The sequence below is a fragment of the Labeo rohita genome, chromosome 18 (genome assembly GCF_022985175.1).
Source record: "Labeo rohita strain BAU-BD-2019 chromosome 18, IGBB_LRoh.1.0, whole genome shotgun sequence".
NCBI lineage: Eukaryota > Metazoa > Chordata > Actinopteri > Cypriniformes > Cyprinidae > Labeo > Labeo rohita.
Window position 1 is genome coordinate 12,585,227 of NC_066886.1, and position 16,436 is coordinate 12,601,662.

General features: G+C 35.6%; 1 protein-coding gene across 7 annotated transcripts; it reads left to right on the forward strand.

Moving 5' to 3' along the window:
- Positions 1–6,277: 6,277 nt before the first annotated feature.
- skor1b (SKI family transcriptional corepressor 1b) lies at positions 6,278–14,673 on the forward strand. 7 transcript variants are annotated; one of them, XM_051134442.1, is made up of 9 exons: positions 6,278–6,340; positions 9,314–11,060; positions 11,681–11,768; positions 11,863–11,973; positions 12,054–12,128; positions 12,344–12,418; positions 13,315–13,389; positions 13,707–13,772; positions 14,062–14,673. In XM_051134442.1, exons 2-9 carry the CDS (start codon positions 9,324–9,326, stop codon positions 14,157–14,159), a joined length of 2,325 nt encoding a protein of 774 aa, XP_050990399.1. In that variant the 5' UTR covers positions 6,278–6,340; positions 9,314–9,323; the 3' UTR covers positions 14,160–14,673. The 7 variants fall into 7 exon arrangements, 4 of the variants coding, with proteins under 4 accessions (XP_050990399.1, XP_050990398.1, XP_050990401.1 ...); XM_051134441.1 differs by lacking the exon at positions 6,278–6,340 and adding an exon at positions 7,950–8,257; XR_007829641.1 differs by lacking the exons at positions 6,278–6,340; positions 13,707–13,772 and adding an exon at positions 7,950–8,257 and having other exon boundaries at positions 13,319–13,389; positions 14,065–14,109.
- Positions 14,674–16,436: the final 1,763 nt, after the last annotated feature.

Consider the following 16,436-nt stretch of genomic DNA (forward strand, 5'->3'; position numbering starts at 1 on the left):
ACATTACTTTTGACTATATATTATTATATATTATATAAAAACAGAAACTATATAGAATAACTATAAAATATAGAAAATATATATATATTTTCTTCATTAACCCTAGTTTTGTTGAAAGATAGATAGATAGATAGATAGATAGTAGTCTTACAAATTGTAGTCCATTATCGATTAAAAATTACAAGACGTCAGTGCCGACACATAGTGCCATTGTGCTTTGGGCATCCCGAGTTTAAGTCCCAGCTCGCAGACCTTTCCCGATCCCGTCCCCCTCTCTCTCTTCTACTTTGCATCCTGTCTAGTTATTATCCTGTCATAATAAAAGGCAAACAAATTACGAGATGAAAGTTGTAGTTAGTAATGTAATATATTAGATTACACATTTGGACTACTTTTAGATTACTTTTGACCTAACTATATATTATTATTCCGTATATTATATAAAAACATAAAACTATATAGAAAAACTATAGAAAATAGATTTTTTCCTTCATGAACCCTAGTTTTGTTAATAGACAGATAGATAGATAGATAGATAGATAGATAGATAGATAGATAGATAGATAGATAGTCCTACAATTTGTAGTCCATTACTGATTGCAAATTACAAGATGCCAGCGCAGATAGTCTTGTGGGTAGTGTGCCGTCGCACTTTGGGCATCCCAAGTTCAAGTCCCGACTTGTGGAGCTTTCCCGATCCCGTCCCCCTCTCTCTCTCTCCATTGCGCTTTGGGGGCGAATCTCAGTTTGCGGACCTCTACCGATCCCATTCCCCTCTCTCTCTCTCCCACTTCGCTTCCTGTCTAGCTATTATCCATCCATATCATAATAAAAAGCCAAAATCACAAAAAAAAATAAAAATTAGAAGATGAAAATTGTAATTAGTAATGTAATCTATTAGAATACACATTTGGACTACTTTTAGATTATTTTTGACCAAACTATATATTATTATACCATATATTATATAAAAACAACAACTATATATAGAAAAACTATAGAAAATAGAAAATATAGAGATTTTATCCTTCATGAACCCTAGTTTTGTTGATAGATAGATAGATAGATAAATAAATAAATTGATTGATTGATTGTTGTCTTACAGACTGTAGTCCATTATTACAAATTACAAGATGGGGGTGCCGATAGCCTTGTGGGTAGTGCCATTGCGCTTTGGGCATCCCAAGTTGAAGTCCCAGCTCACTGACCTTTCCCAATTCTGTCCCCTCTCTCTCTCCCACTTCACTTCCTGTTTAGCTACTATCCTATCATAATAAAAGGCAAAAAAATATATAAATAAATAATTAAATTACAAGATGAAAATTGTAGTTAGTAATGTAATCTGTTAGATTACACATTTGGACTACTTTTTGATTACTTTTAGATTACTTTTGACCTAACTATATATTATTATATTATTATATATATTATATAAAATCAGAAACTATATATAGAAAAACTATAAAAATAACGATAGAAAACGATAGAAAATAACATATTACTACCCTATCATAGTAAAAGGTAGTACCCTATCATAATAAAAGGCAAACATGGATGGAATGGTAAAGATTACACATTTTGACTACTTTTTGATTACTTTTGACCTACTATTACATTTTTCTTAATGAACCCGAGTTTTGTTAATAAGAGATAGATAGATAGATAGATAGATAGATAGATAGATAGATAGATAGATAGATAGATAGATAGATAGACCACAAAACCAGTCTTAGATAGCACGGGTATATTCGTAGCAATAGCCAACAATACACTGTATGTGTCAAAATGATTGATTATTCTTTTATGCCAAAAACCATTAGGATATTAGTAAATTAAGTTAATAAAAAACAAACAAAAAAATAATAATTTTGATTTTTTTACACCCTCAGATTCCAGATTTTCAAATAGTTGTATCTCAGCCAAATACTGACATTTCCTAACAATAATGTATAAAACTCAGATTCAAAAAATCAACCCTTATGACTCTTTTTTTGGTTCAGTGTCACATATAGAAAAACTACATAAAAGAAAATGTATAGTTTTTCCTTCACAAGCCCTAGTTTTGTTAATAAGAGATAGATAGGTAGATCTAATTATAAGATAAATTTGATTTCGAATCCAGATTACATATAATCAGTTACTACCCAGTGCTCACGGAGGATGTTTGTGTAGATTTGAGAGCCGTTGAGGCCGGCGACCAAAGCGAGAGGCAGGTTTCTGAAGATGAGGATGAGCATCAGGCTATGAGTGGAGTGATGCCTTGTTTACACATTAGCAGGTTGAAGGAACCCCTGGTTTTACTCTCATTTCTCTCTCACCACCTCACTCCAGAGATTTCCCTAACATCCCTGTCCGCTGCTATTTCTTTCAAGCGTGACATTCATACACACATACACAAATGGCCGAAGCTCCTTTGCTCTCCTGTTTGACCTTGACAAACTATATGGCTTTTAAAGGGCTGGTGTAAATCTACACTCAGAGAAGCTGCTGTGCTACTCCACAGCACAATTAGTTAAAAAGAGACATTATTCCCAAAATAATAGAGCCAGTGCTGTGGAACCGAAATTGGCCGTGGCCGGCAGTCTGGGAGCTCTGAGCTGCGTTTTACTTTCATGGGAATAAAACTATTAGTATGTAAATCTGTAAAGTCCCCATTATTATACTGACCCTTTTAGCTACCACTCTCATTCTGCCAATCTACTCTCTCCTATTTCCCCACTTAGCACCGCTTGTGCCTTTCATCGAGTGCATGTCATATCATAACTCATACAGCCTCGGTATGCATTATGCAATGCACATAAACAGCTGCATAGCTATTCTTCCTGTTTGTAATGTATGAGTACAGACAGTCTTATGTAAATCTACGTGCCTCTCTATTTCAGACGCACACACACAAACACGCTTTTCTCTGCCGCGCACAGACATACTGCATCTCCCAACACCATCTAATGAGGTGATGACCAACCACTTGTTATAATTGCTTTAGACTCCTTTTAATTTTCAAGCTTATTAATCATATGTAGAGTTATTTAAAAATGCATAAATTAATCTTGGATTAAAAAGCCGATCAAAGCCTCAAAACAATTAAAGAGTAAGGTGAGATTTCCCTAGGGCTGGCAGTTTTATTTTAATGGAGTGTTCAGGTGATTATCACAGTTTGATGTGCAGGCTGTGATTAATGTAGGAACACTTAAATGAGTTTTTCTTTCCTTCAGTCTTGTAAAGGTAAGCATGATCCACATAATGACCCTCCTGATTCATCTCTTAATAACTTTCTCTTTTTCTTGCTGTCATGGTGTAATAACAGAGGCTGACTTTTTGCACCTTCTTTTAAATTGGTTTATAATGTTCATTCTGTTTTCTGTCCAAAAAGCTTTTGATCATCTCTTATGCTGTTAAAATAAGTCTGATTTAATGTTCAGAAATGTGAATATGCCTTATTTTAGGAATGACTGCACTTGTTTCTTCATTCATATTTGTGTGTATTTCTGTTTTGATAATGTCAAGGATTAGCCAAATAAATACTATTAACCTAGCTGTTTTTTTAGTTTCTGCAATTTAAAATCTTCTAGTGGAGTCTAAACACAGTGACCCTGTGTCAAGGGAACCAAGAGTGACAAGTTCGTTTTAAAAGCCTTGTTTGTTTGGTACCTAATTTTCTGAGTTGACAAGTAAAATTACCGTAACTGCCACTCACAAATGGGCAGCCTCAATACCTCATCAGGTGACCCTACCCTGACCCTTATAGACAAGGTGGAGGACAGAGACAGAGCAACATAAAAACTTATTTGTGTGCGCACTTATATCAGTAATACAGGGGCCAGGGACATGGGAGCTAAGAAAATGGTTCATGCCATCTCTCAAAATTGATCTTACTCATTAGTTTCTCAACCTGCTTTGACAGCGGCACAATGCAGCCCACTTTTCATTGCATATTCGGCAGCAAATTTCCACTAGTTTTTTCTACTTCTACGTACAGTTTTGAGAATTATTCAATGACATTCAGTGCGCAATCATCTTGCACAAATATTGTTTTAAATTATTTGGATATATTTGTGAATATACATTTTAGGCTGGTAAATTAGTCAATATAGCTTTCCGATACACACGAATAGCGATTAGCGAATTAAGTCGAATTCTGTTCGCGAAGCATACACTGTAAAAAACAATTTGTTAAGTCCACTTAAAACAATTTGTTACCTGGCTGCCTTAGAATTTTAAGTTCAGTCAACTCAAAAAAAGTTTATTCGGCTTGAAATGTTAAGTTATACTAAGTGACAACTTAGATATTTGAGTTGATTCAACTTAAAATTTTAAGGCAGCTGGGTTACTTACCCATCTGTTAAGTTTAGCAAACACAAATATCTAAGTTGTTACTTAGTACAACTTAACATTTCAAGTTGACTGAACTTAAAATTTTAAGGCAGCAGGGTAACAAATTATTTTAAGCTGACTCAACAAATTGTGTTTATTTTTTACAGTGTATACATTTAGCTTGTAATATAAACGTGTACCCTAATATAATTTTTGCTTACTTAAGTGTTACCGAAACATATGAACGTCTTTGTTAAATTTTAAGACATCCAAGTTATAAATGATCATAAATAATTAACCCGTTGTGATTCTCTGACCGCTTCGCCATTCACAAACACACGGCCTTTTCATTCGCTCATTTGTAGTGCAGCTGTTGCGCCTTTTCTCGTTGGTATTGTGCAGCGTGTGCTGCACACCCTTCACTTTTCAGTCCACCTGGGTTGACACAGCGTGCCAGCCCTCATACACAACTATTACCGGGACGCCTTTATCAATGTCCAGTAATTAAATTGTCACCATTTAATTTTCTGGCCACACCGATCCTTTTGGAGCAATCCGCTCTTAATAAAGGATCTAATCGAAATGCTATTTCGAAGTGAAACAAAAAAGGCGTTGAAACGCGGCCCAAGTGTGGCGAGCAAGCGGGGATCGATAAAGGAGAAGAGGATTGATTTGTCCCTAAAATTAAATTTATTGGGGTCATGGTTTTATGCTGATAGCTCGTAGGAATAGTGTTTACTCTCAAGTTCCATTCTGAGGCGAATTTGTAAGGGCTTATTTAATGTTCATATTTATAGGTTTTGCCTTGTAACTTTTAAAGAAAGTAACATTTTGTATGCACTTTCTTCAAAGACCATTAAACTTGTCCAAACGAGCTGTCTAACAGGAATGAATAGGGGTCACTGGAACCTCCCTGACGCTTTACAACAACACAACACGGTTTCTACAGTGTTCTTGTTCTAATCTGTCGATATGCCAGCACGTGCAATCCAATAGTAATTAAGCCTGAAATACTGCGTTTGGTCAGGCTTGTTACTTTTTTTTTCAACGGGCCTACTTCGATTTGAAAAAAAAATAATACAATTTGAAATTTGTAATTTCTTAAAACACAATGGGTGATTTAGCCTAAGGGTAATATCAGCTGGGTATTTAGCCTAATTCTAAACAAATTCTTATGACTTAAGCTAATGAATTCATCGTAATTGATCATCTTGATGTCTAACGTACGTCTTGCAGAAATGTCTGTCGTCATTAGTGTTACTCTCAAAGTTCAGCGAGCTATGTAGGCTATTACTTGCAGTAGGCTATTTTTATGTTCATGATGAGACCACCAAAATAACGCAATGCGTTTTTAAAAAAGAAATGTATTTAATCGGTGTGTTTTGACTTGAAAACTGAAGTCAAAAATAAGGACGTTTTTAAATACATCTACTGTTTAGTTATTTATATTGCAATATTTAACAGAGATTCCAATTTGCGTCTTTAATATATAGGCCTAAATATCACAAAAAAGGATTTATGCATGTACGTCTTTGTCTTTATAATGTTGAACAGAGAATTTTTAATGAAGCATCTCCCGTTTAACAACTGATTAACATCCGGATGATGACATTTAATTACCTACTAAGAACTTTTCAGTTATTTTCCATTTAAAATAATAGGATAATAATAATAATAATAATAATAATAAGAACAATGTATTATTGTTGTTGTTATTTAATAAGAATAATGTATTATTATTATTGTTGTTGTTATTATTGTCATGTTGCTGTTAATTGTTTTTATTTGTTAATTGTCTTGATTGTTGTATAATATATTAGCACAACATTGTATAATGCAGGTTATTATTATTATTATTATTATTATCATCATTATCTGAATAACAACCAAGGTATACTGTCACATCGTTAAGTGTTCTTTGTTCTAAAAAGGGGTCTCTAATTTCTTAAGGATCAACAAAAGGGCTAAATTAAATATGGTGTGAGGTGTCGGATTCCCGTACCTGCCCCGAATCCAACCATGATGGGTAAGTAAAAGAAATAATGGATAACAATATGGCATTCAGCTCGGTCCCTGAATAATTTAAAAGAAGTGAATAATTACAGTCCAAAATGGTAATTATTGTTGGCGAGAAAGAAAGTCTCTTGCCTGTGAAAGTCAATAGCACTGGGCTGGGTCGCATTACTCCAAACTCCCTCCCCAGGTCCTCCCTCCGCTATCAATATTGCAGAAAGCGCTCGTTTTCACATCACTAGCATTCTGGAGACTATGATGAACAGTTTAACATAGCGAGGACAAAAGCAGGAGAATATCGATAAAGTTCTCTTTAATCATGGAATAAATTCTGGTATCGCTTTAAAAACATTTATAGGATATGTTTGTTTCATTTATTTATTTATTTTCAATGATTATCCATCACACAGTTTAAGCAATTACATTTTGTAGCCATAATATATCGGTTTATTCGTTTATTTTATTGTAATCTTTTTATTATTAAGCTAATATTATTAATATTACATTCTTTATTCCCTTTAAGATAGAATCCACGTTGTATCTTAAATAGTTGACACGGCTTTTAAGCGGAATTTAAAGCGTAACGTTGTAAATTACGCTTAGTCTTCATAAGAATGATCGCTCTTAGAAGTTAAACTAACCCGTGGGAACTAAAACATATGCGGGCAACAGCACACCCCTAACCCACACCGATCCAAATAGCCCCCGGAGACAATCATTGCTTAGCCTATAAGTCCCCCGGCACCATGCAGTTTCAATAACACTATAGTTTATTTTTAAACAGACACTGAATATAGATGAAAAGGCTTGAGGCCATTCCCTTTTTCCCCGTTTTTGTTTATGCACTCTTTTAATTTATGCTAGGTCTTATGATTTCCATAAAATGTTCCCTTTCAAAACAAAATAAATGGTGAGTTGTGCACAAAATAAATAATCTGTTTTAACTATAACTTTCTTTAATACGTGGTGTTTATCAGTGAATTTATATCGTTTGACACAGTGGTCCAGTCAGACATTCGTGAACGAGCTCGTTGTAGTGTGACGGTGGTCATTGACTAGTTTGTAAATACTTAACATCATAAACGTTTTTCTAAACGACCTGGCCTATATAATTTCTTTCGTTCGTTTTGTAAGTATCAGGACTCCTCATTTGTTCGATTTTTTATTTTGCATCCTTCTCATTTTGCAAGCTTCGCATGCAGCAAACTAATGCATTCACCGTTATGCTAGAGAAAACATTTTATTGTATTAAAAGCGTACAACAACACATACCCGTTTTCATCAGAACGCACAATAGCCTAATTCCCAGGTTCAAACTCTGAAAATGTTATTTCACATTAAACAAACCTCTTCGTAGCCTACATACAGCATTTAGTTTACTACTACTAGGGTTGACTAATCTAAAGTCTTCCTAAATGCCACGCACGCCCCCGCACACACTGGCAGACAAGCAATCACTTTCGTGTGTTAAAAGATCACGTGGTGAACTTTAAACGTCTCCAGGCCTCAATGACAGCACTCACTGTCGTCCCCATTGGTCCCGAAGGCAAATAGTTAATGTAAATATGCTGGCGCTAAGTGGGAGTGCCTCGCCATTAGTTTAGCTGTCACTTGAGCGCTGTCGAATGTCTTCAGTGGTTGTGTCGTTGAGGTCCGCACTAGCATGTGGTCACCCTCCGCGCACACCTCAACACTAGTCGCGGGAGAGCCGAGTACGATGCAAGTCCACGCTCTCTAATAGGCCTAAGAGAAAAACCGCTAAACAATCGCCCGTGGACATTTTATATCAGATCGGCGGGATTCCAAGGCGTCTGATTACCGGAACGCTCTAATAGAGGACAGATAGAGCGCATTTATCCAAGGGACTCAAAGGTTTCGAATACGCGTTTTCCTCCACAGATCAAAGGCACTTCGCGTTCTTCTGAAAAAGGTGAGATTCGTTTATGTTCGCAATGTAAATTCTTGTTTCTTTAACTGTTCAGAGGCAAATGCCACGAAAAAAACAATCGCGGGGAGCTGCGATAATAACCAAACACCGTCTGTATCTTTATTTTATCCAAAAGCGTACTTAACACTCTATAATGCGTATTAAAACACGAGCTAATTCATTTAAATATGTAGAGATATAAAATCAAATTTATTTTATGCGCATTATAAGTTTTACCGAAATAGAAAATAGAAAAAGGACTTATAATGCTAACAGGAAGCCTGTCTTAATTGTAGTTAATTTGGCTTTATCAACAGATCAGAAATGTAAAGCTCATCTTTAGTAATTACAATTAAACCGGCTTAAAGCTTCTCACACCTTTGTTAGGCTCTTTGGCAAGGCTTAAGGAATAATTTCCTTCCGCTTTTTCCTCTGGTGTTGACAACACTTGTTTGCCTTTTCTAATCTGTCTTTTGTTCAACACAAAAGTAAACTTACACTGTAAACAAACATAGGCTATAAATAAACGAAAATGGGCTAAATAGCCTACGTTAAGTTAATATCACTAAGACGACCATCTCTGTATATACACTCTTAAAACGTAAAGGTTCTTTATTCTTCTGTGAGGAACCTTGAACCACGGAACCTTCCAAATGCAGGAAAGATTCTTTATAGTCGAAAAAGGCTCTTTAGATTTTTAAAATGTTCTTCTAAATGGTTCTTTTAGGAACTGTTCACTTAAAGGTTCTTTGGGGAACCAAAAACACTGTTTTGGAACCTTTATTTTTTAAAAGTGTATTTACAAAGATATAAATTCTTTTCTAAATGGATTACCATAGCGGCTATCGAGGCATAAAATGTTTTTCAACGTGTAAAGTTATTTTTCTTCTCATTAGGCCTATTATTATTATTATTATTATATTATTATTACAATTACAATTATTATTATTATATTTTATCGTGTTATCGCTATAATTCTATGAAATTTGTACATTTGTATTTGTAAATCAGTATACACAATAGTGTCCTTAAAAATATTCTTTGTATCTATCTTCGCAGATTTCCAGGAATGGAATCTATCCCAAATCAGCTGCCGGCTGGAAGAGACTCCAGCTGTTCGCCGAACTCTAAACAAGACTTGCAGTCTTACTCTGGCCAAACTCTCAAGCCGAACCAAGTCAGTGAGACCTCTTTATACGGAATACCGATCGTTTCACTAGTCATAGACGGTCAAGAGAGACTTTGCCTAGCCCAAATATCCAACACGCTTTTGAAGAACTACAGCTATAACGAAATCCACAACCGGCGCGTAGCCCTGGGCATCACTTGTGTGCAGTGCACTCCGGTCCAGCTGGAGATTCTCAGGCGTGCAGGGGCTATGCCCATTTCCTCAAGACGCTGCGGGATGATTACAAAACGAGAGGCCGAGAGGCTGTGCAAGTCGTTCCTGGGCGCCCACAGCCCGCCGAAATTACCAGAAAATTTCGCTTTTGACGTGTCGCACGAATGCGCTTGGGGCAGCCGGGGCAATTTCATCCCGGCCAGATACAACAGCTCCCGAGCAAAGTGCATTAAGTGTTCATTCTGCAACATGTATTTCTCTCCAAACAAGTTCATCTTTCACTCTCATCGCACGCCCGAGTCCAAATACACGCAACCCGACGCAGCAAACTTCAATTCTTGGAGAAGACACTTAAAACTAAGCGATAAAAACTCACCGGATGATGTGTCCCACGCCTGGGAAGACGTCAAAGCCATGTTTAACGGCGGCAGCCGCAAGAGGACGCTGCCAGTCGGTGGGTCTGACAGTTCGTCCTCGCTTAGTTCGCAAGCACCGAGAGGTCAGACCCAGGGGGAACCGTCTGAGGTGCCCCACAAAACTCTCCGATGTGAGGATGACAGGGGAAACGTGACCATGCCGAGCAGCATACGCAGTTACCCTGTCATTCCGGTGCCTAGTAAGAGTTTTGGGATGTTACAGAAAATTCCACCACCGCTCTTTCCACATCCATACGGTTTCCCGGCGTTTGGATTGTGTCAAAAGAAGGATGACGGTGTGGTGATGGGAGAGCCAAACAAAACAAACCTGTCAGGTGTGTTCTGGCCGAGCGCTAAGGACAGTGCCTATCCCTCCTTTCCTATGTTCTGGCCTACAACAGGCAGCTTGGCCATGCCAACATACCACCATGCCCAGCCTAAACCTCCATCTGACGTGTTGTGCACCAGACATACAGATCTAGACGTGTCAGAGCAAAGTGACCGAAGCACAAGCACCCCTAAAGACAGTCTACTCGATAACGAACGGTGTTCCAGCACTCAGTCTACCCGAAACGAGGAGGATAAATCTGGGGACGAAAGCAGGTCGATAGAAGGGATGCCAGCCACCCCAAGAAAAATAAGCTATATATCTGCATTCAGGCCGGTTGTTAAAGATGTTGAGAGCATCGCAAAACTATACGGAAACAGGGGTCCGTATTCCGGTCCTCGATCCGGCTATATGTCACCTGATTTTTTGAGTGAAAGTTCTAGTTATAGATCGGTGTCTCCGGACGTGGACAGCGTGGACGATCCGGATGTGGATGTGGAGTCACATAAAGTACACGAGGATGAGGAGTGTTTGCAGCTGTCTGTGGATGACCGGCGGAGTCCTCAAGGTTTGACCGTAGCGCAGAGTGACGGGGTTAAAGGTCAAGACCAAGATAATAGCCAAATGCACACCATGAGTGATCTACACACGACGAATTCAAGTGAAACGCGGTCGACTGATTTGGAGAGCCACGGCAATAAACACACGACGCGCTTTGAAGTGAGTAACTAAGTACAGGACCATGCGCAATTCCTGCGATTTTGTGTTTCAAACTAAGTTTTTGGGGGTTTTTTCTCATTATTTTAAAAAGCGGGGTTAGGCTTGCTTTTTATGAAAATATTAACGATTATAATTATTATAAACATTATATGTATTATTCCCTACTATTTAAAAAAAAATACGAATATCCATATAAAGTTGCCAGTTATAGTAAAAACCGTCAGAAAATTAGAATTAAGGAATGTCCTTTTTTATTTAAAAATTAAAAAAATTATTTTTTCTTTTTTACCTTCAAATCCTTTTGATTCATTTATTATTTTATAACGTGTGTTTTCACTCGAATCTAATTTAAATAATTCGGCTAATTGTTGTTAATGTTTTAAAATGAGTAAATAAGGTGAATGCATCCAGATTGTGGAGATAATTGTCGCGCTGCTTTTGAAACGAACTGATTAATTCAGGAAATTTGTTGTGAGTGGATGTGGCTCTTCAAAATCTTAGTTCTTTGAAAAAGTAATTAGATCAAAATAGCGGACGTTCCACTCGCATTCTGCTAATCTCATTCAAATAGACAATGCAAAATTGGATAATTGCGAATAATTGTCTTCTCAATTTTACAGGTCTATGCGCGTGAAAGAGACGAGCACGTGCATCAGATGAGCACGTCTTATTTTGGTTCAACGACCACTTACCAACGCGAAACGAGTGGTAGGCCTATTTTCATTTATGTGGATTTTCTTAAAAAAAACGTCCTTATTATCATACCGCATTTGTAACATAAATACTGTATATATGCTTATAGTTAAAGACGTGCATGAAGAAGAACCTTCATCTACGGTGGAAGAGATGGAACCCAAAAATCATCAGGATCAAAGCAACATCAATGAGGAGCGCCTGAAGGAACCAAATGATGGTGCGTACCGTTAACTGGACCTCTAAGTATTTAAGACCAGTCTGTTGATTTTCTTCATGCTGTTTTTGTTGTTTGTGCAGATGAGGAATCAATGCGCAAGGACAATGGCAGCAGGGTCTCCTTAATTGAGAAAAACATAGAGAACATGGCCAAAGGTAACCAAATAAAACAATATGTGCTGCATTTAGAAGAGCTGAAAAGAAAATTAGTTGCAATTGATTTTTTTTTTTTAAAGAAATTATTATTTCCTTAGGGGTTTTAGCAATAGCATAACAATTTAGCTTATTTTGGTAATAAAATAACTGATCATTTTGTAATTCAAAGTCATTTTACAACATTTGCATGAGATGCTTCTTTTTTATTTTAACAGAGGAATTGCAGAAACAGCTTGTGGAACAAGTTGAGCTTAGAAAAAAGTTGGAGCGTGAGTTCCAGAATCTAAAAGGTAGGTTGTTTTATGTTAAAATTATTTATAATGTATTCTTTATGCTTTCATAAACACATACAAAAATATTTGTAGTTATCGTTCTTAACAGATGGGTTGTTACCAACTTACCAACTTACAGTAGCTTGAATTTAAGTCCTAAATTTAAACATTTAGATATTTTTATTTATAAGAACTGAAACTTGCCAACCAATAAAAATACAGTTTGAATATAGCACCTTTTTATAAATATGGATATAAATGCATTACAAATTGCCTCTGCCTGTAAAATGTTGCTTAATAGTTGGTAATTTAAAACTTTTAAATAGTAATAGCTACATAAAAACTCCACATAAAAACTACATAAAAAGCTCAGTAGCCGAACATAAATTAAGATGAGTTTTGCATAACATGGGCACATGAACAACATAAAAAAAATGTGCCAGCATTCATGACAGTGAAAAGATTTTGCACACATTTGGCTCCCCACACTGTGGATAGATCATCATCTTTTTTTCAAATTGAGAATGAATGGTACAGAAAATTATAAATACTGCAACAGAGACGAAATATTAAAGCTCATGATAAAGTGTAGCATGACAATGATTTAAGCACAGGAAAAACTAATACTGAAGAGGCTGATGAAAACTGATCTGAAGAACGACAAAATTCAAATGTCAAAACTGTACACGATTTTAAAACGCATTGTGAACAGTATAGTTAAGAAATATATTCTAACGTAATGTCATATTGTTTTCATTTGCAATGCTTTAAACTTAAAAGCAGTTAACAAATCAGTCAAATGATTTAATTAGAGTATGAATATTTTTGCAAAGCACTATGTAATTTTTATTTTGGATATAGTGATAAACATAAATGTGCTTTGATATTTAATTTACTTCACAATTTCTTCTTAGACAGTTTTCAAGACCAAATGAAAAGGGAGCTCTCATACAGAGAGGAAATGGTGCAGCAACTCCAGATTGTTCGAGGTAAGCGTTCGACTTCACACGACAACTTTTGGCTATGAACAACAATGCGCTAAACTATCTGATCACATCTTTTTAGGACCTCTTCTGGTCCTTTCTGGAGTTCAAATGAGTTTAGTCCTTCTAAATGTTTATATGCTGCTAAGCATTAGGTTTAGACATTTTCATTGATGCAATAAGGGACTTGCATAGACAGGGATCTGATGGCTACTGAAACACATACAGTAGGATGCTAGAAAATCTCCAAACTGGACCAGTTTAGATGAGAGGGGAAAAATTAGTCTTGCACACCTGAGATATCCTTTGTCTCTCCTGCGCAGACACTTTGTGCAGCGAGTTGGACCATGAGAGAGAGACACGTTATGCTATTCAGCAGAAGTTAAAAGGTAATTAATTTTAGCAAAGGCAAGCAAATATTAGCATTCAAGATAACAACGGAAAAAAGAAGTATTCAGTGTGACAGTATTCTGAAGTGTGACCTTGAATATTTTTGATAACCCATGCCAGCTAGATGTTCATTTGTAGACAGTTTATATATTATTTCAGAACCAGATTTGAGCCACACGCCAGTGTATTATAGCAGTTATTGTCCTAGAACACATTTATACACACACCAACACATATATAATCATATGCCGCTTTTGTTTTAAATGATTCATTCACTTTTTTTCCCAGAAGCTCACGACGCATTACACCATTTCTCGTGTAAGATGCTGACTCCCCGTCACTGCGCCGGGACTTGCACCTTCAAACCTCCTCTTCTACCGCCTTGATGGACAGACATGAGTGTTCTTTAGAAATACTGCTGTGTCAAATAAAACTGTACTTTTTTCCTCTGCAAAACACTGTCCACCTTTAGACCTGGAATAAGCAAGTGTGTACTGTAGTATTTTAGCTCTTACACTGTAATGAAGTCATTTTCATTTGCAACAGAGTGTTTTCAGAGTCACTGTATGTATTGTATAATTTATATAAAGTTCTAGAAAATCGCATTATAAAAAAATTGACGTCCCACTTAAAAATATTATCATCAGCTGTAGAAATCACTGGTATTAAGTGGCTATGTGCAATGCATATATTTGTTATGTATCCTGTGATACCTTTTTTGTTAGTGATAGGTTAGGACATTTTGTTAAATTAGATGCAACAATAATTAATGTTTTTTGTATATTTGATTTATTCCATGTCCATGTTGGTTGTTTATTCTCATCTGCATATTTGTATATTATTGATGTAAAGCACTTTAAATTGGCAGCCCTAACTACTGAAATGTGGATTAAATGATCTTGTTTGAGAGTCCGTCTTCATTTCATCAATTTCCATAACAATGAGCTATTTGCATCTGTGTAAGTCCCAAAGAACAACATGACATTGATATCAAAATTTGGTTTGAATATTCCTGCACATATTTACATGAAAATAACTGTATCATTATGACAAGTTTTGATCATTGCAGAAATTCAAGAAGTTTGTTAATAATATACTTTCTTACTGTATTTTGCTGTTTTGTATATATTGATGAGGTGGATCAGTGATCCTCACCCCTTTATTAGATGTTTTTAAATAGTTTTATATAATTATTTCTCTATTTTTTTCCATTTATTAGTGTGTTTTGTTGAGTATATATTTAGCGTCTGAAAGACGATTGCGATACTTACACATTTATTGATTTTTATATATTGAAAATAGTTTTTTTTTTTTCAGTTCTCATAATTTCAGTTCTTCGTAATTAATGCTCATATAAGCAGCATGAGATCTTAAGACCAAACGTGGGTCAAGAAGGTCAAAAATACACCACATCAGAAATACTAATTATTCGCATTTGTAAATGATTTTACAAAATAATTAGTTTCTGTCTCCATGTATTGTTTTAGCTTGTTTACAGAAACAACCTTGAAGATAAAATGGTACTGTTTGGTTGTCTCTCTTAGCCCATCAGCTTCCACAAAACATGAATTCATGAACAACATCACGTAACGAGATCTAGTAACGACACCGCACTTATCAACTCATAAAACCTAAGATAAAAATAAATGTTCTGTTTTCATAATAACTGCTATTATGTAGTCAGCTGTGTAGGTTTCTAGAACCTTGATATTTTATAATAAATTGATTTTAGCAATTATGTCTAAATTGGCCATTTGTATTGCTTATAACTGCTTGTAGAATTGGTTAGGGTTAGGAAGACTGTAACTCTAACTTTAACTACTGTCTATTGGACAAGGGTTTTTTTAACATATAGAAAACATATTAAAATCTTCACTAATTTATCAGTTTAATTCTTTACAATCGTCCAGCACAAATAAGCCGAATATTTAAAGTGCAGATTTATTATCATAATAGCTTTGCTCTTACAAAATTAAAAAAACAAAGTAAAATTATTTAATAACAATACAAAAAAAAAAAAAAAAAAAAAAAAAAAAAAAAAAAAACACGCAGAAAATAACTCCTTATGCTCTCCTGAGTCCGACTGTACTTTGCTACGAGAAAAAAGAATGAACGCGTCCACTAAGAGACGGAGTTACCATAAAAGGTGTGCGTCTGCCATCTAGTGGACACTTTTTGTATAACGTATTGGTAATAACAGACTTGAAATATTTTTAAACAAGCTTGACTGTATAAAGCTGAAAATCAAGTACACTGGTTCTTTCACTTGCCTGCTTAAAAGCGATCTTACAGAGTGTTTGATCCACTTTACACACACTTATGGACTAGAAAATTATTTATTTGCTTGTTTATTTATTTTGACTGATGGGGTAAAAAGTAAATAGCAAATAGCCCAACTGCAGAAATGTTACAAATAAAACTTACTAGATGTTAACGATTTGATCGATGCTATATCAACTCCCATATCAAAAAAAAAAAAAAAAAAAAAAAAAAAAAAAAACAGAAAAAAAATCTTTAAAAGAAAAAAAAGGAAAAAAAAAAAACTTTTTTGCACCTGACCAGTTAACACTAGCACTTACTTGTCTATTCTGTTCTATTATTCTATTATTTGATCCAAAGTACAGCATTTTTTTTTTATATATTTTACTATTTAAAATAACTGT